General features: G+C 44.4%; 1 protein-coding gene across 1 annotated transcript in view; it reads left to right on the top strand.

The window, feature by feature from the left end:
• Positions 1-21260, top strand: part of LOC110537579 (protein yippee-like 1) — a 31249-nt gene extending 9989 nt beyond the window's left edge. Inside the window, exons 2-5 of the mRNA XM_036937538.1 lie at positions 7660-7939; positions 18107-18150; positions 18283-18391; positions 19073-21260. Coding sequence (XP_036793433.1) covers positions 7832-7939; positions 18107-18150; positions 18283-18391; positions 19073-19162 — 351 coding nt within the window. The 5' untranslated portion in view covers positions 7660-7831 and the 3' untranslated portion in view covers positions 19163-21260. The remainder of the gene's footprint in view (positions 1-7659; positions 7940-18106; positions 18151-18282; positions 18392-19072) is intronic.
• Positions 21261-23861: the final 2601 nt, after the last annotated feature.

The raw sequence follows: 23861 nt of genomic DNA, 5'->3' as shown, positions 1-23861 counted from the left end.
CTTCAGTGTTGCTTGCATCACTGGGCAGCTCGCAGTTGGGTTTCCGTTTGTAGTCTGTAATAGTTTTCAAGCCCAGCCACATCCAACGAGAGTCAAAGCCGGTGTAGTAGGATTCAATCTTAGTCCTATATTGACACTTTTCCTGTTTGCTGGTTTGTCTGAGGGCATAGCAGGATTTCTTATAAGCGCCCTGATTAGTGTCCTGCTTCTTGAAAGCGGCAGCTCTAGCCTTTAGCTCGGTGTGGATGTTGCCTGTGATCCATGGCTTCTGGTTGGGAAATGTACATACGGTCACTGTGGGGATGACGTCGTAGATGCACTTATTGATGAAGCCGGTGACTGAGGTGTTATACTCCTTATTGCCATTGGATGAATCCCAGAACATTTTCCAGTCTGTGCTAGCAAAATAGTTCTGTAGTGTAGCATCCGCATCACAGTTCTGTAGCATAGCATCTACGTCATCTGACCACTTCCGTATTGAGCGAGTCACTGGTACTTCCTGCTTTAGTTTTTGCTTGTAAGCAGGAATCAGGAGGATAGAATTATGGTCAGATTTGCAAAATGGAGGGCGAGGGAGAGCTTTGTATGCATCTCTGTGTGTGGAGTAAAGGTGGTCTAGAGATTTGTCCCCTCTCGTTGAACATGTGACATGCTGGTAGAAATGAGGTAAACCGGATTTAAGTTTGCCTGCATTAAAGACCCCAGCCACTAGGAGCGCTGCTTCTGGGTGAGCATTTTGTTGATTGCTTATGGCCTTATACAAGTCGGCAGGTAACCTTGTGTTTAGAGCGTTGAGCCAGTAACTGAAAGGTTGCTGGATCGAATTCCCGAGCAGACAAGGTAAAAATCTGTTGTTCTGCCCCTGAACAAGGCACTTAACTCACTGTTCCCCGGTAGGCAGTCATTGTAAATAAGAATTTGTACTTAACTGACATGCCTAGTTAAATATATATTTTTTCAAAATTATACAGTTCGTTGAGTGCTGTTTTAGTGGCAGCATCGGTTTGTGGTGTTAAATAGATGGCTACAAATAATATAGTATAATATAATATATCTTGGTAGATAGTGTGGTCTACAGTTTATTATGAGGTACTCTACCTCAGGTGAGAAATATGTTGAAACTTCTTTAATATTAGACATTGCGCACCGGCAGTTATTGACAAATAGACACCCCTTCTTGTCTTACCAGACATAGCTGCTCTGTTCTGATGAAACACGGAGAAGCCTGCCATCTCTATATTATTAGTGTCGTCGTTCAGCCAAGTCTCTGTAAAACACAAGATATGAATCAATCAAATGTATTTATAAAGTCCTTCTTACATCAGCTGATGTCCCAAAGTTCTGTACAGAAACCCAGCATAAAACCCCAAATAGCAAGCAATGCAGGTGTAGATGCACAGTTTGTAATGTCCCGTTGGTAGGATAGTCTTATTCGTTGATCCAGTTTGTTTGCACGTTAGCCAATTATACAGAGGGTAGTGGTGATTTACTCATTTGCCGACAAATTCTCACAAGGCACCCAGACCTCCGCCTCCTGTATTTCGGTATTTTCTCACGTAAATGACGGAGATTTGGACCTGGTCTCCGGGAAGCAGTATATCCTTTCTGTCGGACTCATTCAATAAAAAATCTTTGTCGAGTTCGAGGTGAGTAATCACTGTTCTGATGTCCAGAAGCTCTTTTCGGTCATAAGAGACGGTAGCAGCAACATTATGTACAAAATGAGTTACAAACAATGCGAAAAAAAAATAAAAAATAGCACAGTTGGTCAGGAGCTTGTAAAACCGCATCCATCTCCTCCGACCAAATTATTTTCGGTCATAAGAGACGGTAGCAGCTATCCCTTCCGGTGCCATTATGCAGCTGTTCACAGTCAGACTGTTGAAAAAGGTCAGACATTTCAGATGCCCAGGCTCCCCCTTTGGATAGATCCCATTGAAAAACGTTACTAGCTATTCTGGCAGTTGGCATATCCAACAAACAGTCTATTCCAAAGTCTCACCATACACAGCTTCCATCTCACCTCACAGGGTTCCCAGCCCATGTCCCCAGTTATTGCAAGTATAGGTGCAAACTTGTGGACACCTAAAAACTAACGTACTGCTCTGTTATGGACATGTTAGTTTTTGAGATACTTCTTAGCACTCCACACTCCTGCTGAATAGTCCAGAACAGGACACACGTCTGATGCAGTTTGGAATAAGTAGAATAACCAATATCTTTGAGTGTTTCTGTTTTTCCTATAACTCCCTCAAGAGCTCTACTTACTGAGTCGGCCAGGGCAAATGTGCCGTATAGAAACGTCATGTGTTCATCAATAAAAATACCCAAATATTTATAATTGCTAGTAAACTCAAGAATTTCTTCACCAAAACAAAACTGAAAAGCGCTTCTCTTAATGCATTTTAGAAAACCAGATACTATCTGTGTTTTTGTCTGGTTGATTATACTTGTGCATGTGACATTTTAAAACTTTAAACTTTAAATTAGGGTTACACTGTATGTTGATAGCAGGTGCTTCCACACAGGTGTGGTTTCTGAGTTAAGCAATTAACATCCCATCATGCTTAGGGTCATGTATAAAAATGCCAAGTTGCCCATTATTTGGTCTACCTTCGCTAGAAGACAAGATCTCCGTGCCTTTGAACTAGGGGTCTCAAAGGAGCATGGGGATTTAAAGGATGTGTATATCTGTCTCAGTCACCAGATCTCAACCCAATTGAACACGTATGGAAGATTCTGGTGCTGTGCCCGAAACTGTGTTTTCCACCACCATCAACAAAACACCAAATTATGGAATTTCTTGTGGATGAACTGTGTCACATCCCTCCAGTAGAGGGATCTATGCAAAAGTGCATTGATGCTGTTCTGGCCCAACGCCTTTGTTTTTTTAATTTAAATGTTTTACCCCCCTTGTTCTCCCCAATTTAGTTAGTCTTGTCCCATCGCTGCAACTCCTGTACGGACTCAGGAGAGGCAAAGGTCGAGAGCCATGCATCCTCCGAAACACGACCGTGCCAAGCCACACTGCTTCTTGACACACTGCTTGCTTAACCCAGAAGCACCAATGTGTCGGAGGAAACACCGTACAACTGGTGACACGAGTCAGCATGCATGTGCCCGGCCTGCCACAAAGAGTCGCTAGCACGTGGTGGGACAGGGAGATCCCGGACGGCCAAACCCTCCCTAACCCGGTAGACGCTGGGCCAATTGTGCACCGATTGTGCACCACCTCATGTGTCTCGCGGTCGCAGCCGGCTGCAACACAGCCTGGGATCGAACCCGGGTCTGTAGTAATGCCTCTAGCACTGCGACGCAATGCCTTAGACCGCTGCACCACTCGAGAGGCCCCCCTAAAATTCATTTTTCATATTGGGAATTATTCGGATGAAATGTGTCCATATTTTGGTATTTTAGTGTGGATCCTACATCGTTCTATGGCTGAGTTGAGCAGTGTGTCATTTTGTCGGATGATATGAAATATGCTGTCATCGGAGGCATGTGTATCTTGGCTACATTGGTATTTACATTTGGTGAAAATTGTTTGTTAATTTAGGTTAATAGCGTATGTCACTCTGGATGTTGGAGATATCTGTTGTATGGTGAACTTGGGCTTCATCAAGGTTTATATGTGAGTAAATCTGGCTTTGATAATAACCAGTGCTTCCCCAGCCACTGACCTCACCGCACGTCACTGTAGCTAGTTAGCAAAGTGGTGCTGAGTTAGTGGAGCTATTTGTGAAATCTGGTGACGTCCCTGGCCTACATATTGTAACATTGTAATATTGTTGTATTGTAGTGTTGTTCATTTTATATTGTACATTTGTAATAATATCATAATATATTGTACGATGTATTGTTTTATTTTTGCAGGCTGTTGTTACATTTTGTTGTGATGTAATTGTTTTAATCCTGTTTGGACCTGAAGAAGTTAGTTTAGCTTGGCAGTAGCTAATGGGCATCTTAATAAATACAAATGTACTAGCAGCCTATCCTAGTCTGGTCATATCGACGTATACTGTCACACTCACACACACCAGTACTGCTGCTGCTACTGCTGCCACTGACCTGGTTCTCCCACTCTCCTTTATTTACCATTTTTTAAATAATGTGTGTATCTCTCTCTCTCTCATGCTACTGCTGTCTTTCATTGTCTTTATTTCATTCTCTCTCTTTTCCTTCTGTTATTCTCTTTCTCTTCCTCCTGCTCTTGCTGCCATTTCTCTTTCCATCTCTGTCCTCATTTTGCCTGCCCTTTTTAGATTATCTCTTTCTCTCCGTCTCTCTCTCTCTTCCACTTTCATTCTTCCAGTATCTCTGACCCCTGTGTTTTCTCTGTCTCATGCCCATCACTCATGCCAGCCTCATCTCCATTCCCATGGCACAGATGCCTGTTTTGTTCTAGCTAGTTGGCTGAACAAAACTTCACAAACACTAACAGATGTATTCTTAACTGAACTCGTTGTCAGTTAGCTAATGACAACATAGACCAAAAAGCTGTGAAAGGGCTTGACTCAGACTGAAATAGATGCCGGTACTCATTTTGGGTGCCGATACTGTTTATATTTAGGTGCAGGAGCTCCACAATACTTTGAGATAATATTCTATAAGAGGAACAGGAGCTCAAGCAGTAGAACCTTTGAGGTGCTGGTACTCCGCTCCAGTGAGCTCCTGCACAAGCACTGGTGGTGAACGCTATATCGCCAAACAGTCTCACTCCCTGAAAATAATTTCAGACTCCTCTCTTCCAATATCGTAAAGGACAACACAAGGACACTATCCGAGGGTTTTATCTAACAACACTAGTTCATACCAGGTTAATTGAGATGCAGATGCATGTTTCGAGGGTGACACTTTTCCCACTGGGGTTATGCACAGTTGCTATGGAAGCTAATTGAAATGTGACTCCTAGGCCTATAGTAGATTAATCCAGATACTTTGATAGAACTCTCCAATTTCCTTTGATGGGCCGAGACACTAATTTGAGCCACATGAAGTTCGAAGGAAGCTGACTATCTTTCTCTACATGGCATGGTTGATTGACTGTGGCTCATTGGTAGCCAGGCAGTCATTTCATGGCTTTAAGAGCTATTTAAATAGTTGCCGAGTCGGCTTTTAGGTCAATTTGAAATGACCCCACCATGATAGCTTGTCGTCTCTTATCTTTATGAGCTGGCTGTTGTTTCTGCGTTTAATCTTTTGTATATTGATATTTGCCTTTCTTTTTATCCTTTGTGCTGAGGTGAAGGCAGAGTTGTTATTAAGGCTCTGTTTAATGAATCGTGTAGAGGCTTGCTTTTTGTTTTCATTGGTTTTGCCCAAGATGGAGTCTGTCGTTTGCATGTGGTAGGATAGAGAATAGTTTGTGATGCCTGCCCATTGTGTCACTGGTGGGCACACACACATACACACACCTGCAGGCTGCGTGAGGTGCTGCAGCTGTTGCCCATAGACACATCTGACAATGAATGGCTTATACAGCCCAGCTAACCACAAAGTAAATTATAATTTGTCATCCCAAGCTTTATTGCATCAAGAGGGGATGTCTGTTTATTTGAAAAGGCTCGACTGATCCAGCTAGTGCCTCCTAATAATTTGAGATTGTGCTGGTCTGTTTGATTGGCCATTTGGAATGGTGCACACACACCTTGCCCACACGCCTTGCCCAGAGAGAGATAGAGCGCTCAGCACTTCCATTCTTCTCTCAGGGGGTTGTGGGTAGCCCCTCCATATTGTGCCAGGCCACTGGGTCCTTAGTCAGCAGGCTTTACAGAAAGCTTACATGGCATGAGCCGCTTACCTAGCGTGAACTGCTGAGTGGGGATACAGGAGTGCGCATTGTGTATGGCTAGTGTGTTAACAGTATAGGCCCCTGTAGAGGGAAGTCATAGGACAATATATGGGCACTGCCATTGTTTATGTGGCCAGAGGTGCAAATGAGGTAGCCCTTCTTCACAAGATGGAATCATCCAAAGTCATCCCCAAAATTGTACAAATCTGGAACCTTACATGAGTTTGTTTCTGCTTCATTATCATGTTCTTTTCGCTTCACCGACAGTTTTGGATGCTTGGTATATTGCCCACTGTACACTCGATAGAAGGATGGATTGACATGAACACTTTTCATAACTGTTTGACAGTTCATGACAGCTGACAGAGAGCGTAGCCTAAGTTCAGAGCATTCACTGTCACATGACAGAATAGTGAATGTAATTGTGCCTTCATAGCTTGCCATATCCTGTTTTGGCAAATGTTAGCATAGTCTTTTGTGCAGCCTGTTATGTTTTAATTAGGCCTGTTGAAGAATTCAAAGGCACTCACACTGCCAACATTATACAGCTGGATATCATTCCAGAGCTTTGAAAAAGTGCAACACCAGCGAAAGAATTTAAGAAAAACTAGGTTATGAGACTGTGTACATAAAAACTAGAGACCGGACTATACCAGTATTGCGATACTCGTTAGTATCATGGTAAGGAAACAAAACACATAGCGGATTTAATTTCTTTAGGAAAACAGCCCTAATGTTGCATCCAGAGTCATATTTGATTTATTTTCCAAGCTATAGCTCACAATATTTTACATATATGTTTTTAAAGGACCAAAGAGTTGGTGTTTCGTGTTTTCATTTTTGCCATGCAAAAAATATTGCAGTACTGGTATCGTAAAAACCATGATAATGTACGTCAATGTTTACCATTTTGGTGCTGGCTCACTAGCAGGCCACTGAGGCCAGAAGCATTTACTCGCTGACTCTCTACTGCCGTATACATCCTGTCCTACACACCTTTCTTTCCCTCATACTCTTTGTGCGTGTGTACACTTGTTTTCCTACACGATCAGGACCCCAATGTACTAACATTTCACCTTAATGTCCTGAAAAGGTAGGAAAACAAAACCTTTTTTGAAAAGTTGACTTTTTTCAGGTCCTGAATTTGTTAAAATGCTATTTTAAGCTTAAGGATTAGGTTTTAGGGTTAGGGGTTATGGAAAACATTCGACACTTCAAAAATTCCTGACATTTCACGAAAACACAGATGTGTGTGTGGCTACATTGAGTCAGTCAGTAGTGTCTTTCTAGTGGAGCCCACACGTATGGCAGGGTTCCAGACTTCTGATAGTCCAATTCTGGCCCACTGACCCTGTGTGTGTGTGTGTGTTTTATTGTCTGTGTTGTGTGTGTTGCTGCCATAGGATCTATCATAGGTGTACCATGATACGATAGAGAGCATTGTATTGAATTGTGTCATGATTCACATAAACGCCTTCCACCATGCTTTATGTATGAGAGAGAGTGAGTGAGTGAGTGAGTGAGTGAGTGAGTGAGTGAGTTAATGATCCAGCAACTCCCAAAAATGGGAGTTTCAATGAAATTCCTTTGAGACTATATCTTAAAGTAGTAGGGGTTTCTAGCGTGTGTGTGTGTCGTGTCTGTGTGCGCAATCCCGACTAGGTGAAAAATCTGTCTGTGCCCTTGAGCAAGGCACTTAACCCTAATTGCTCTGGATAAGAGCGTATGCTAGAAAACAAAAATGGTAAATTCAACATTAAATGTTCATATTTGGTAGACTCAACATACACAAACTATTTTTGCGCCTTCAACACAAACATGATCCGTCGTCATGGATCCATATTAAAGTGTTTATGTGTGTGTCCCAGGTGTGTGCCTCCCGCCCCACGCCCCACCACGGCCCTCACCTGTGTGTTGCGGTGCTTCCCCTGCGAACCGTCCTGGGCAGGAAGCCCTTTCTTGCACCGCCCCCCCACCCCACCCAGCAACAGCAACGCCGTTGCCCCTGCAACTACCACCGTCTCCCAGGCAACTATCATCATGACGCGCTCCAAGACCTTCCAGGCCTACCTGCCCAACTGCCACCGCACCTACAGCTGCATCCACTGTCGAGCACACCTGGCCAACCATGACGAGCTCATCTCCAAGGTAGGCTTTTTCTGCAAGGACAAAAAAAGTTGAAATACAACTGTGAATAGGGAAGCTATGTCATGTGTATGAAGCTTCATGTCGTGTATGAAGCTATAGGCCAGTGGTAGTTATACTCCATATTTTCACGGCTGTAAATCCTACTGATGGCACACTGCCTAGCATCTACTGCAGGGCCTCAGTGTGTTTGTGTCTGTACGGTTGCAACCGAGAGTAGATTCTGCCTCAACGTGATTGCTTCCATTTGCTCCTTTGCTTGCCATAACATCAGATGTTCATCGTGGTGCACCAGGATGACCAGGGTTCACTTTATTCCACCAGTTGTTTCCAATTGTGAGTATGAGGGCACAGAAACTGTGGGTCATAAACACAGTATATAGCCCTGACTTAATTAACCCACATGGCGGGATCAAGGGATAGCCCTTAGTCCATTTAGCTTTGTGTGCAACTATGAGAGAAATGAAGAAGGCAAAAGAAACCATGAAAGAGAGGGACGAGAGAGATCAGCATACTGTCCCCTCCTGGAACTCTCTAGACTAGAGCATCCTGGATAATATCCCTGACTACAAAGCTCCCTAATATCACGCACACACACACACGGTCTCTCCCGGCTTTTCATAGACACTAGTGGGCTTTTAGTGTAAGCCAGCAGCACATCAAATCAGATTGACTGGATTCACTCTGCAAACACACAGTTTCCATGGAAGCAGCATGTTTGTGTCAGACTAAAATAAAGAGGGCAATGATAGCATACAGTTGAAGTCGGAAGTTTACATATACCTTAGCCAAATACATTTAAACTCAGTTTTTCACAATTCCTGACATTTAAACCTAGCATGACGTCCCTGTTCTAGGTCAGTTAGGATCACCACTTTATTTTAAGAATGTGAAATGTCAGAATAATTGTAGAGAGAATGATTTATTTCAGCTTTTATTTCTTCCATCACATGGGTGGGTCAGAAGTTTACACACACTCATTTAGTATATGGTAGCATTGCCTTTAAATTGTTTAACTTGGGTCAAATGTTTTGTGTAGCCTTCCACAAGCTTCCCACAATAAGTTGGGTGAATATTGGCCCATTCCTCCTGACAGAGCTGGTGTAACTGAGTCAGGTTTGTAGGCCTCCTTGCTCACACACACCTTTTCAGTTCTGCCCACACATTTTTCTATATGATTGAGGTCAGGGTTTTGTGATGGCCACTCCAATACCTTGGCTGATTTCTTTTGATTTTCCCATGATGTCCAGCAAAGAGGCACTGAGTGTGAAGGTTGGCCTTGAAATGCATCCACAGGTACACATCCAATTGACTCAAATTATGTCAATTAGCCTATCATGAGCTTCTAAAGCCATGACATCATTTTCTGGAATTTTTCAAACTGTTTAAAGGCACAGTCAACCTGGTGTATGTAAACTTCTGACCCACTGGAATTGTGATACAGTCAGTTAAAGGTTAAATAATCTGTAAACAATTGTTGGAAAAATTACTTGTGTCATGCACAAAGTAGAGGTCCTAACTGACTTGCCAAAACTATAGTTTGTTAACAATACATTTGTGGAGTGGTTGAAAAAATAGTTTTAATGACTCCAACCTAAGTGTATGTAAACCTCCGACTTCAACTGTATGTGTGGATGGATGATTTTGTGTATGTGTATGTGAGAATCAAAGAGAAAGAGAGTGAGGGAAAGAAAGAAGGAAGGAATGAGAGTTAGTGTGTGTATGTAGGAGGAAAAGTGTGTTTGCGTGTGTGCGTGTTAAAGAGCCACTGAACAAGCCTATTGGCACACGTGTTTTTCTGTTGCTCATTACAAAATATATATTTTATTCTTGGAAGTGTGTTTCCTGACCAATTCCACATTTGGTTAATGATGTTTGTCCCCCATGAGACACTGTAGATGCGGAAGCCTATTTCACTTCCTCAAAATCCCCAGAATGAATCTAAAATAACTCATGAAATCTGTAATTAATTTTCGATGTTTTTGCCGAAGATGTTTTTGTTGCGCAATTTTACATCTAACTAAGGTGTTTGGTGCGACGTGTTGTCTTATGTAATGAAAGTTGGAGCTGCTGGGCAGGTCTGTCTCACTGTCTGTGCTATTGGGGGCCCTTCAGGGGTGCGTGCTTAGTCTCCTCCTGTACTCCCTGTTCACCCACGACTGCGTGGCCAAGCACAACTCCAACACCATCATTAAGTTTGATGACGACACAACAGTGGTAGGCCTGATCACCGACAACGATGAGACAGCCTATAGGGAGGAGGTCAGAGACCCAGCAGTGTGGTGCCAGGACAACAACCTCTCCCTCAATGTGAGCAAGATAAAGGAGCTGATCGTGGACTACAGGAAAAGGAGGGCTGAACACCCCCCCCCCCCCCCCCCCCCCCCCCACACATCAACAGGGCTGTAGTTGAGCAGGTCGAGAGTTTCAAGTTCCTTGGTGTCCACATCACCAACAAACTATCATGGTCCAAACACACCAAGACAGTCATGAAGATGGCACGAAAACACCTTTTCCCCCTCATGAGACTGAAAAGATTTGTCATGGGTCACCAGATTCTCGAAAAGTAAGGCACTACAGAGGGTTGTGCATACGGCCCAGTACATCACTGGGGCCAAGCTTCCTGCCATCCAGGACCTATATACTAGGCGGTGTCAGAGGAAGGCCAAAAAATTGTCAAAGACTCCAGTCACCCAAGTCATAGACTGTTCTCCCTGCTACCGCACGGAAAGCGGTACCGGAGCGCCAAGTCTAGGTCCGAAAGGCGTCTCAACAGCTTTTACCCCCAAGCCATAACAATTAATCAAATGGCCACCCGGACTATTAACATTGGCCCCCCTTTGATTTTACACTGCTGCTACTTGCTGTTTATTATCTATGCATAGTCACTTTACCCCTACCTACATATGCAAATTACCTCGACTGTACCACCTCACATTGACTCGGTACCAGTACCCCCTGTATTATGGCCTCCTAATTTTTTACTTTAGTAAATTTTTTCTTAACTCTATTTCTTGAACTGCATTTTTGGTTAAGGGCTTGTAAGCATTTCACGTTAAGGTCTACACCTGTTATATTTGGCGCATGTGACCAAATCACATTTGGCGCATGTGATTTAATTGGATCAAGGGCAATCGCCGCAGCGCTTCACCCCATGTGACTGGACAAATGGACATAGTCAAATCAAAACCCAACCTTCATTATTTACCTGTTGTGATGCAAAGATGTTCCAAACTCCGTTTTAGACGAGACTGACTTTATGACCAAAAGTGTCCTATTTAGACTTGGTAGTCAAGTTTGACACCAGAATAACTGTGTCTGACTCATATCGATGCCACAGGCCCTTTTCACATGGATTTGTTACTTTTTAAAGGCAGCTGCTTTTTAAACCATAGAGGTTTGTCTGCAGTATATTAGATAGCCACTTCTCAGCTCCACTCTCTCATCATAACCTCTGTCCCAGCAGGTATTAAAGACACCACTAGGTCTCATTCAGGGGTCAACACACTTCCTTTGTCTGGGCTCTAGCCTCTAGCCCTGTCCTGATTGGCTAGTGTTCAGTTTCTGGTGTGGAGTACAGCCATCTGTCCCTTTGACTATGACTTTGATGTGGCAGTTGCCCAGTGCAGACCTGTTCTGTGTACATCACCCTCATGAATGACACCTGGTGGCTACAAAGCTTCCCACATGTCACAGTGCGAGCACACTACCCTCAGGAAAAGCAGCCAGTCATAAAGCCTCCTCCCTCAAGTCTGTTTTCATTATGGCCATGTTGTAGGGCAGAGCTCTGGCTCATCCAGTCAAAAGGAGGCTTGTAATTTTATGTGCCTCCTGGGAGTTCCCTTGTAGTTGTAGAAAATACACACAAAAGCTTGAGTTGATATAGGTTAAAGGTACAGTACCAGTCAAAAGTTTGGACACAGAAACTCATTCCAGGGTTTTTCTTAATTTTGACTATTTTCTACATAGTGAAGACATCAAACTATGAAATAACACGTATGGAATCATGTTGTAACCAAATAAGTGTTAAACAAATCAAAATATATTTAATATTCAGATTCTTCAAAGTAGCCACCCTTTGCCTTGATGAAAGCTTTGCACACTCTTGACATTCTCTCAACCAGCTTCATGAGGTAGTTACCTGGAATGCATTTCAATTAACAGGTGTGCCTTGTTAAAAGTTCATTTGTGGAAGAACAGCTCAAATCAAATCAAATTGTATTGGTCACATACACATGGTTAGCAGATGTTAATGCGAGTTTAGCAAAATGCTTGTGTTTCTAGTTCTGACAGTGCAGTAATATCTAACAAGTAATCTAACAATTCCACAGCAACTACCTAATACACACAAATCTAAAGGGATGGAATAAGAATATGTCATATAATTAATTATATGGATGAGCGATGACCGAGCATCATAGGCAAGATGCAATAGATGGTATAAAATACAGTATATACATATGAGATGAGTAATGTAAGATATGTAAACATTATTAAAGTGGCATTATTTAAAGTGACTACTGATCCATTTAATAAAGTGGCTAATGATTCGAGTCTGTATGTAGGCAGCAGCCTCTCTGTGTTAGTGATGGCTGTTTAACAGTCTGATGGCCTTGAGATAGAAGCTGTTTTTCAGTCTCTCAGTCCCTGCTTTGATGCACCTGTACTGACCTCTCCTTCTGGATGATAGCGGGGTGAACAGGCAGTGGCTCGGGTGGTTGTTGTCCTTGATGATCTTTTTGGCCTTCCTGTGACATCGGGTCCTGGAGGTAATTTGCCCCCAGTGATGCGTTGTGCAGACCTCACCCCCCTCTGGAGAGCCTTGCGGTTGAGGACCGTGCAGTTGGTATACCAGGCGGTGATACAGCCTGACAGGATGCTCTCAATTGTGCATCTGTAAAAATGTGTGAGAGTTTTGGGTGACAAGCCAAATTTCTTCAGCCTGCTGAAGTTGAAGATGCGCTGTTGCACCTTCTTCACCACACTGTCTGTGTGGGTGGACCATTTAAGTTTGTCTCTAATGTGTACGTCAAGGAACTTAAAACCTTTCACTTTTTCCACTGCTGTCCCGTCAATGTGGATAGGGGGGTTCTCCCTCTGCTTTTTCCTGAAGTCCACGATCATCTCCTTTGTTTTGTTGACATTGATTGAGAGGTTGTTTTCCTGACACTACACTCCGACTGCCCTCACCTCCTCCCTGTAGGCTGTCTGGTCGTTGTTGGTGATCAAGCCCACTACTGTTGTGTCATCTGCAAACTTTATGATTGAGTTGCCACCCTAGACCCACTTCAGTTTGCACACCGCCCCAACAGGTCCACAGACGTGAACCGCCACCCTGTGCAACTGGGTCCTGGACTTCCTGACGGGCAGCCCCCAGGTGGTGAAGGTAGACAACAACACCTCCACTACGCTGATCTTCAACACAGGGGCCCCACAAGGGTGCGTGCTCAGCTCTCTCCTGTACTCCCTGTTCCCCCAAGAACGCGTGGCCATGCAAGCCTCTAACTCAATCATCAATTTTGCAGATGACACAACATTGGTAGGCCTGATTACCAACAACAACAAGACAACCTAAAAGGAGGAGGTGAGGGCCCTGGCAGAGTGGTGCCAGGAAAATAACCTCTCCCTCAATGTCAACAAAATGAAGGAGCTGATCGTGGACTTCAGGAGACAGCAAAGGGAGCACACCCGCATCCACATCGAAGAGGCCGCAGTAGAGAAGCTGAAAAGTTTCAAGTTCCTCTGCGTACACATCACTGACAATGTGAAATGGTCGACCCACACAGACAGCGTGGTGAACAGACCCTAAGACCCTCACAAACTTTTACAGATGCACCACTGAGCGCATCCTGTCGGGCTGTATCACCGCCTGGTATGGCAACTGCACCGTCCGCAAACGCAGGGCTCTCCAGAGGGTGGTGCGGACAGCCCAACGCATCACCGGGAGCACACTGCCTGCCGTTCAGGACATTACAGCACCCGGTGTCACAGGAAGGCCAAGAAGATCGTCAAGGACTTCAGCCACCCGAGCCATGGCCTGTTCACCCCGCTATCATCCAGAAGGCGAGGTCATTACAAGTGCATCAAAGCTGGGACCGAAAAACTGCTTAGATCGCAAGGCCATCAGACTATTAAATAGCCATCACTAGCAGGCCTCCACCCAGTACCCTGCCCTGAACTTAGTCACTGTCACTAGTCGGCTACCACCCGGTTACTCATCCCTGCACCTTAGAGGTTGCTGCCCTATGTACATACTATGGCTTGGGGGTAGAAGCTGTTGAGGAGCCTTTTGGTCCTAGACGTGGTGCTCTACTTGCCGTGCGGTAGCAGAGATAACAGTATATGACTGGAGTCTTTCACATTTTTTGGGGCCTTTGTCTAACACCGCCTAGTATATAAGGTCCTGGATGTCAGGAAGCTTGGCCCCAGTGATGTACTGGGCCACATGCACTACCCTCTGTAGTGCCTTATGGTCAGATGCCCAAGCAGTTGCCATACCAGGTGGTAATACAACCGGTCAGGATGCTGTCGATGGTGCAACTGTATAACTTTTTGAGGATCTGAGGACCCGTGACAAATCTTTTCAGTCTCATGGGGGGGGGGGGGGGCCCTCCTCCTCTGTCGTGCCCTCTTCACAACTGTCTTGGTGTGTTTGGACCATGATAGTTCGTTGGTGATGTGGACACCAAGGAACTTAACTCTCAACCCCCTCCACTTCAGCCCATCAATATTAATAGGGGCCTGTTCAGCCCTCCTTTTCCTGTAGTCCATGATCAGCTCCTTTGTCTTTCTCACATTGAGGGAGAGGTTTGTTGTCCTGGCACCACACTGCCAGGTCTCTGACCTCCTCCCCATTGGCGGCTTCATCATTATCAGTGATCAGGCCTACCAATGTTGTGTCGTCAGCAAACTTAATGATGATGTTGGAGTCGTGCTTGGCCACACAGTCGTGGGTGAAAATGGAGTACAGGACGGGACTAAGCAAGCACCCCTGAGGGGCCCCAGTGTTGAGGATCAGCGTGGAAGATGTGTTGCTGCCTACCCTTATCACCTGGGGGCAGCCCATCAGGATCCAGTTGCAGAGGGAGGTGTTTAGTCCCAGGGTCCTTAGCTTAGTGATGAGCTTTGTGGGCACTATGGTGTTGAATGTTGAGCTGTGGTCAATGAATGGCATTCTCACATAGGTGTTCCTTTTGTCCAGGTGGGAAAGGGCAGTGTGGAGTGTGATTGAGATTGTGTCATCCGTGGATCTGTTATGCGAATTGGAGTGGGTCTAGGGCTTCCGGTATGATGGTGTTGATGTGAGCCATGACCAGCCTTTCAATGCACTTCATGGCTACTGACGTGAGTGCTATGGGGTGGTAATAATTTAGGCAGGTTACCTTCACTTTCTTGGGCACAGGGACTATGTTGGTCTGTTTGAAACATGTAGGTATTACAGACTCGGTCAAGGAGAGGTTGAAAATGTCAGTGACGACACTTGCCAGTTGGACTGCGCATGCTTTGAGTGCATGTCCTGGTAATCCATCTGGCCCCTCGGCTTTGTGAATGTTGACCTGATTAAAGGTCTTGCTCACATTGGCTACGGCTCTCATGCATGCTTCAGTGTTGTTTGACTCGAAGCGAGCATAAAAGGCATTTAGCTCATCTGGTAAGGCTCTCGTTACTGGGCAGCTTGTGGCTGGGTTTCCCTTTGTAGTCCGTAATATTTTTCAAGCCCTGCCACATCCGACGAGCATCAGAGCCGGTGTAGTAGGATTCAATCTTAGTCCTGTATCGACGTTTTGCCTGTTTGATGGTTCATCTGAGGGCATAGCGGAATTTCTTATAAGCGTCTGGATTAGTGAAAAGCGACAACTCAAGCCTTCGGTGCGGTTGTTGCCTGTAATCCAGGGCTTCTGGTTGGAAAATGTACGTACGGTCAATGTGGGGGTGATGTCATCGATGCACTTATTAATGAATCCGGTAACTGAGGGGGTATACTCCTCAATGCAATTGGATGAATCCCTGAACATATTCCAGTCTGTGCCAGCAAAACAGTCCTGTAGCGTAGCATCTGCGTCATCTGACCACTTCCGTATTGAGCGAGTCACTGTTACTTCCTGCTTTAGTTTTTGCTTGTAAGCCTGAATCAGGAGGATAGAATTATGGTCAGATTTGACAAATGGAGGACGAGAGAGAGCTTTGTATGCGTCTCTGTGTGTTGAGTAAAGGTGATCTTGATCTTGTTTTTCCTCTGGTTGCACATATCACATGCTGGTAGAAAATATGTAAAACGGATTTAAGTTTGCCTGCATTAAAGTCCCTGGTAACTAGGAGCGCCGCTTCTGGATGAGCATTTTCTTGTTTACTTATGGCCTTATACAGCTCGTTGAGTGCGGTCTTAGTGCCAGCGTCAGTTTGTGGTGGTAAATAGACGGCTACGAATAATATAGATGAGAACTCTCTTGGTAGAAAGTGTGGGCTACAGCTTATCATGTGGTATTCTACCTCAGGCGAGCAATGCCTCGAGACTTCTTTAATATTAGACATCGCGCACCAGTAGTTATTGACAAATGCACACACCCCCCCGCCCCTTGTCTTACCAGATGTAGCTGCTTGGGTATGATGCTACAAGCTTGGCACACTTGTATTTGGGGAGTTTCTCCCATTATTCTCTGCAGATCCTCTCAATCTCTGTCAGGTTGGATGGGGAGCTTCTCTGCACAGCTATTTTCAGGTCTCTCCAGAGATGTTCGATCGGGTTCAAGTCCGGGCTCTGGCTAGGCTACTCAAGGACATTCTGAGACTTGTCCCTAAGCGACTCCTGTGTTGTCTTGGCTGTGTGCTTAGGGTCGTTGTTCTGTTGGAAGGTGAACCTTCTCCCCAGCCTGAGGTCCTGGAGTGGGTTTTCATCAAGGATCTCTCTGTACTTTTCTCCAGTCATCTTTCCCTCGATCCTGACTAGTCTCCCAGTCCCTGCTGCTGAAAAACATCCCCACAGCATGATGCTTCCACCACCATGCTCCACCGTAGGGATGGGATTGGCCAGGTGATGAGCGGTGCCTGGTTTCCTCCAGGCCTGACACTTGGCATTCAGGCCAAAGAGATCAATCTTGGCTTCATCAGACCAGAGAATCTTGTTTCTCATGGTCGGAGAGTCCTTTAAGTGCCTTTTGGCAAACTCCAAGCGGGCTGTCGTGCCTTTTACTGAGGAGTGGCTTCCGTCTGGCCACTACCATAAAGGCCTGATTGGTGGAGAGCTGCAGAGATGGTTGCCCTTCTGGAAGATTCTCCCATCTCCACAGAGTATCTCAGGAGTTCTGTCAGAGTGACAATCGGGTTCTTGGTCACCTCCCTGAGAAAGGCCGTTCTCCCCGATTGCTCAGTTTGGCAGGGCGGCCAGCTCTAGGAAGAGTCTTGGTGTTTCCAAACTTCTTCCATTTAAGAATGATGGAGGCCACTGTGTTCTTGGGGACCTTCAAGGCTGCAGAAATGTTTTGGTGCCCTTCCCCAGATATGTGCCTCGATGCAAGAGATGCTCGGAGCTCTACGGACAATTCCTTCGACCTCATGGCTTGCTTTTTGCTCTGACGAGCACTGTCAACTGTGGGACCTTATATAGACAGGTGTGTGCCTTTCCATATCATGACCAATCAATTACATTTACCACAGGTGGACTCCAATCAAGTTGTAGAAACATCTCAAGGATGATCAATGGAAACAGGATGCACCTGAGCACAATCGAGTCTCATAGCAAAGAGTCCGAATGCTTATGTGAAGAAGGTATTTCAGGTTTTTTTGCCAAAAAAATCGTAAAACCTTTCTTCACTTCATCATTATGGGGTATTTTGTGTAGATTGATAAAGAAAAAAATATTAGGGTTTAAGTGAGACTATTTATGGCAGCGCCAATCTTTTTGACCAAGTTACTCATGGCCTCATGTTTCTGTGTGCCAAATTTGAACAAAGTTACTTATCTGTGCTTGAGTTAACAACAATGAACATATAAACAATATTTTCTGAGTGGGATAGAGAATGGGATACCTTTGTTTTAGGAACGTGCTATGCCATCTGTCTGCTTTGAAGCTGTGTAAGACAAATGAAAAAAACAACCGACCATTCTAAATGTCTACTCCTGTGATAGTAATGTATGGCTTTTCTCATCCTGTTCTCTCTTTTTCTCGTCCAGTCTTTCCAAGGAAGTCAAGGCCGAGCGTACCTGTTCAACTCAGTGTAAGTACCTGAGCACGTATTTTATCACTTCATCCCTCCTCTGACACCCCCTCTTTCTCTATTTCTCATTCTTTCTTTTCTTCACCTTTCTCTCCATTTATAACATTATTCCCCCCCCCCCCCCCCTCTCAGGGTGAACGTGGGGTGTGGACTAGCAGAAGAGAGGGTTCTGTTGACAGGGCTTCATGCGGTTGCTGATATCTACTGTGAAAACTGTAAAACCACACTGGGCTGGAAATACGTGAGTAGCTAATTACATAGGAATCCCCTACAAACAGTTCTGTATACATATAGGTGTATAACACATCTATAGACATAAATGCTCCACATTGCTGGGGTCCCTGACTCTGCTTTGTGGCTAACTATGTGGGTTAAGGTGTGTGTGCGTGTGTGCGTGCGTGCTTGGGTGGAGGTCAGGGAGAGAAACCCGGACGGTACGCGGCCTTGTGGTGTTTTATGGCGCTGCCATCTGTGTGATATTATTATTAATATCATCCACGAGGCCTGATGTTCCCGCACTGTCACACTGCCAAAGGTGCTGCTGCTGACCTAGTACACTTATCAATGGGGGGATAATCAGCACAGAAACACACTATTGCACTCTCCCACACACAATCACTCACACACTCAAATACACACACACACACACAATTCAATTTCACTTACTGACTCTCGCGCGCACACATACACAATCACTCACACTGAGATTACATATAGAACAACGAGAGATTACCCCAGATAGAAAACATCAAGGCACTGTTTACATTCATGAAAATGCTTGTTTCATCCGTTCACTAATGTTTGTGACTGTCTCTCTCCCCTCCTTCCCATTCTCGGTCCCTGTCTCTCTCTCTCTATCTCTTTCTATCCTCTTCTCCCTTTATTTCTACCCCCACTGTATCCCCCCCCCCAATCTCCGCAGGAGCATGCCTTTGAGAGCAGTCAGAAGTACAAGGAGGGGAAGTTCATTATCGAGCTGGCCCACATGATCAAGGACAATGGCTGGGACTGAGTGGGCAGACCTAGAGTGTTGGAGAGGCGTGGCTTAGCTGTAGGGCACAGCTCAGTGTTGGACTCACCAATAAGGTTTACTGCTAGCTCATCCACGTGACCCTATCCACCTGACATGCAGTTCATGTACCCCCACAATACATAGGTGTAAGGGCGTGTGTGTGCATGTGTGCTTGTGTGTTTACAAGAATGATAAATCATTTCCAGTGTACAGAATATACAGAAATGCACACACGCACACACACAGTGGCTCAGAGACATGTTTGTATTCACACTGCATGTTGATGCTTGTCCCAGGCCTCAGGGTGGACAGGAGACCACAGGTTAAGTGTTATAGGTCATAGGTAATGGTCTATCTGGGGGGTGAATGAGATGGACAATGAACGTCGTACTGGACAGACAAGGATGTTCCCCCAAGACCCACCAACACTACAATGAGGTGAAAATGTTTTTTTTAATTTTTTGCCTACGATCACCCTCACTACCCTATGTGGATCCTTCCACCTTCACACACACATGGAAGACACAAACCACACAACCAATCAACCAGAATCACCAGACTTCTTGTAGCCTGAAATCGTCCAAAACTCCCTATGAGGGATTGAAACTGATTGTCAGAAAACTGCTTGACTGTTCATCTGGAAAAATACATATTTTGCTGTTCTTTGTTTTTTTATTTATTCGAGCATGAGTTTAAGGTATTGATTTATTTATGAATTTATTTGGTGTTTGGGGACAATCTCCCCTTCTACTCCCTTTGTTCAAAGGTAGCAGCTTTTTAGTTCCTCCCTCACCCCTCAATTCCAATCAATGGTAGCAATCTTAACAATGAGGTGTCACTCAAGTTGTCGTCCTTTTGCCTTTCTGAGTGTGCTGTTACCACCCTCTGTAAATGTTTCAGTAATGGTGATGTGTACAATGAACAGTGGCGGAGTGCAAGAGGTTTTCATGTCACCTTGGAAAAGAGACAAGTTAGATGGCACCCTTAGCTCTTTTCGGTTTCAAAATAATGCTCAAAGCTGGCATTATAACGGTGACGCAAACTGATGATGAAATGAGGCAAGTGGAGTGCCTTGTGTCTCGACACTGATCTAAAGTTAGTGTTGTGTTTCCCCCCTAGTGGTTGAGGTGAAGATATGGAGAGGGTTACCTGATTCTAGATCTATTTCTATAGCTAATTCTGGAGCTTCACAGATTGATGTTTGTGAACTGGTAGTTCTCTGTTTACCTGATTCTGCCTCCTCCACTGTCTCCTTGCTTATTTGTTTTACTGATTTTACGAGATTAGAGAAAATACCAACAGTTAAAATTAACTTTCTACAGTCTGGAACAGGAAAACCAATTGAAATCAACAGAATGTGACTGACAGTGGAAATACCCAATCAGAGGGTGTCACACATTCCAGCACCACAACCAAAGGCTCTCCCATCAACAATACATTGACCAAACAATGGACCTGCCTAGATTGCTTGTATCAGGAAGTTGCAGAATGAAAGATTGTGATTGGCCCAGAGCCACTGTCGAACCCTGGGCTTTCTCTGTGAGATAATGCATTGTTTGGTTGAGACAATTACAATGTTAATACCTGTATATTCACTATGAACATAAGCATTATTATTATATAACGATAAACTGTATTACACCATGTAAATAGCCATATTCAATGTTTTATTTATTTATTCAATTGATGATTATCTATGCTCTGCTGTCTGTCTTGGGACACCTTGTGGGACAGTTAGATTTCCTACTTTTTTTACTATTTGAAAATGTATTTTTCGTGTGTCTTTTGTAAAGGAAGGAAAGTTAATGGCAATATATGGGACTCAATAAAGATTCTTATTTGATTGATCTGAAGAAAAAGGCCAAAGTACGTTTTATACTCACCTGGTTGCCAGTCTTGTTTTGTACTTGAGACAACTTTGGCTTTTGAGATGAACAACAACCAGAAATGAGCTGGCTTTAACAGAAACAGATCTGGCAACCAGGTTAATTGTATCGTACATATATTTTGACTTTCCAGCTGTTGGACCACTATGGATTTCAGAGAAACCTGCATAACCGATAACTGTTCATGCATACATGTATTATCCCATGAAGCAAAAGCATTTGTTCCAACATCTGCCTGACTCAAAAGGCTGGTACATAATGTGTAAAAGTAGATACGGTTAGACATTTTGAACATTGGATGTCTGAAGAGGATATTAGCCGCAGCTGGTTATCATCACCGGGCTCTCCATTGTGCCCGGGCCTCCCACTCTATCTCCATAGCAGCAGATGGTGGGACAGGGTCTCCTAGCAACTGGGTTCCAGGGGCAATAGTGTGAATGGTTGAATGGTTGGTATTAGTGTTACCTGTCATCCCTGACTGGTACTCGGAATCATGGCACAATGCCACAGAAAAATTGTGGGTTGTTATCACATTTATTTATATAGCCCTTCGTACATCAGCTGATATCTCAAAGTGCTGTACAGAAACCCAGCCTAAAACCCCAAACAGCAAGCAATGCAGGTGTAGAAGCACAGTGGCAAGGAAAAACTCCCTAGAAAGGCCAAAACCTAGGAAGAAACCTAGAGAGGAACCAGGCTATGTGGGGTGGCCAGTCCTCTTCTGGCTGTGCCGGGTGGAGATTATAACAGAACATGGCCAAGATGTTCAAATGTTCATAAATGACCAGCATGGTCCAATAATAATAAGGCAGAACAGTTGAAACTGGAGCAGCAGCACGGCCAGGTGGACTGGGGACAGCAAGGAGTCATCATGTCAGGTAGTCCTGAGGCATGGTCCTAGGGCTCAGGTCCTCCGAGAGAGAGAAAGAAAGAGAGAAAGAGAGAATTAGAGAGAGCACACTTAGATTCACACAGGACACCGAATAGGACAGGAGAAGTACTCCAGATATAACAAACTGACCCTAGCCCCCCGACACATAAACTACTGCAGCATAAATACTGGAGGCTGAGACAGGAGGGGTCAGGTCTTTCCCTAATATATTCATTTGAGTGGTTTGTTTAGGGACAGAAATGCTTTGTTGGGATATGTATGCATGGCTTGTACTTGAGACAAGATTAGAGCATTGAAAGCAGTGGAAGGTAAGCATGAAAGTTTGAGTTACATGTGAATATCCCATTAGAGGGAATGAATTATGTTTGCCGTAGTGTTAGAATCATACACAATCCCTTGAACTACTTAAAATATAACTTATCTGATACAGTATTTAACGTTAATAAGCTATGCAGCAGTGGCACTGGGTTACTAAAACGCCGGACCCCACCTGCTAACCACTACATCAACAAACATTTAATTTAGTTTGAGATCCATTTTCAGTCTCTTAGTCCCAAAGCCATAACATTATGTGCTATAGATAGTCATGTACAATGGCCTTATGAATGCACAGTGCTGGCTTTGTCACATACTGTACTCCTCTACTCCTCTCACATACTGTACTCCACATACTCTGTACTCCTCCTTCCTGAACATTGAGAGCAGAGTTACCTCTCTCTTGCTGCTGCTGCTGCTCTATTTTTGTTGATCCTGTCCTCAGAAACCACATGCTCTTTCCAGTCTGCGGGGCCAATTGGTGTGGAGTGGGTTTTTTTGTTGGAAAGAGTGAACGTATGTATGAAAGGGATTTTCTTGGGGGATGGGGGTTAGGTGGGATGTACTTTTAATTCAGTAGTACAGCCCAGTAGAGGTTTAGAGGTGTGTGTGATCTTGAATTAGCAATGGTGAGTGGTCTTGACATTGTGTGTGTGTGTGTGCACGTCACTGACGACATGAAATCGTCTCTTCACACAGACAGTGTGGTGAAGAAGGTGCAACAGTGCCTCTTCAACCTCAGGGGGCTGAATAAATTAATATTGGCCCCTAAGACCCACAAACTTCTTCAGATACATCATTGAGAGCATCCTGTCGGGCTGTATCACTGCCTGGTACGGCAACTGCACCATCCGCAACAGCAGGGCTGTCCAGAGGGTGGTGTGGTCAGCCCGACGCATTATGGGGGGAACATCTAAAGCACCTGGTTTCACAGGAAGACCAAGAAGATCACCAAGGACCTCATCCAACCTAGCCTCTAGAAGGAGGATACAATACAGGTACATCAAAGCAGGGACCGAGAGGTTGATAAACAGCTTCTTTCTCCAGGCCATCAGACTGTTAAAGAGTCACCACTAGCCGGCCTCCTCTCAGTACCCTGCCCCGAACCTTAGTCACTGTAACTAGCCGGCTACCACCCTGTACTGTACCCAGCACCTTAGAGACTGCTGTGCACTATAGAGTAATTGAACACTAGTCGCTTTAATAATGTTTACATTCTGTTTTACCCACTTATATATAAATATATATATATATATATATAGATACTATATTCTAGTAATGGCTCATCCTATACAACTACTGCTGTACATGCCTTTTCAATTCATATACGGTTCATACTGTCTATACACACCATTATTATACATACAGTTGAAGTTGGAAGTTTACATACACTTAGGTTGGAGTCATTAAAACTCGCTTTTCAACCACTCCACAAACTTCTTGTTAACAAACTATAGTTTTGGCAAGTCGGTTAGGACATCTACTTTGCAAGTACAGACAGATTATTTCACTTATATTTCACTGTATCACAATTCCAGTGGGTCAGAAGTTTACATACACTAAGTTGACTGCCTTTAAACAGCTTGGAAAATTCCAGAAAATGATG

The sequence above is a fragment of the Oncorhynchus mykiss genome, chromosome 12 (assembly GCF_013265735.2).
Source record: "Oncorhynchus mykiss isolate Arlee chromosome 12, USDA_OmykA_1.1, whole genome shotgun sequence".
Taxonomy (NCBI): domain Eukaryota; kingdom Metazoa; phylum Chordata; class Actinopteri; order Salmoniformes; family Salmonidae; genus Oncorhynchus; species Oncorhynchus mykiss.
This window is presented reverse-complemented; position numbering and strand designations above follow the sequence as displayed.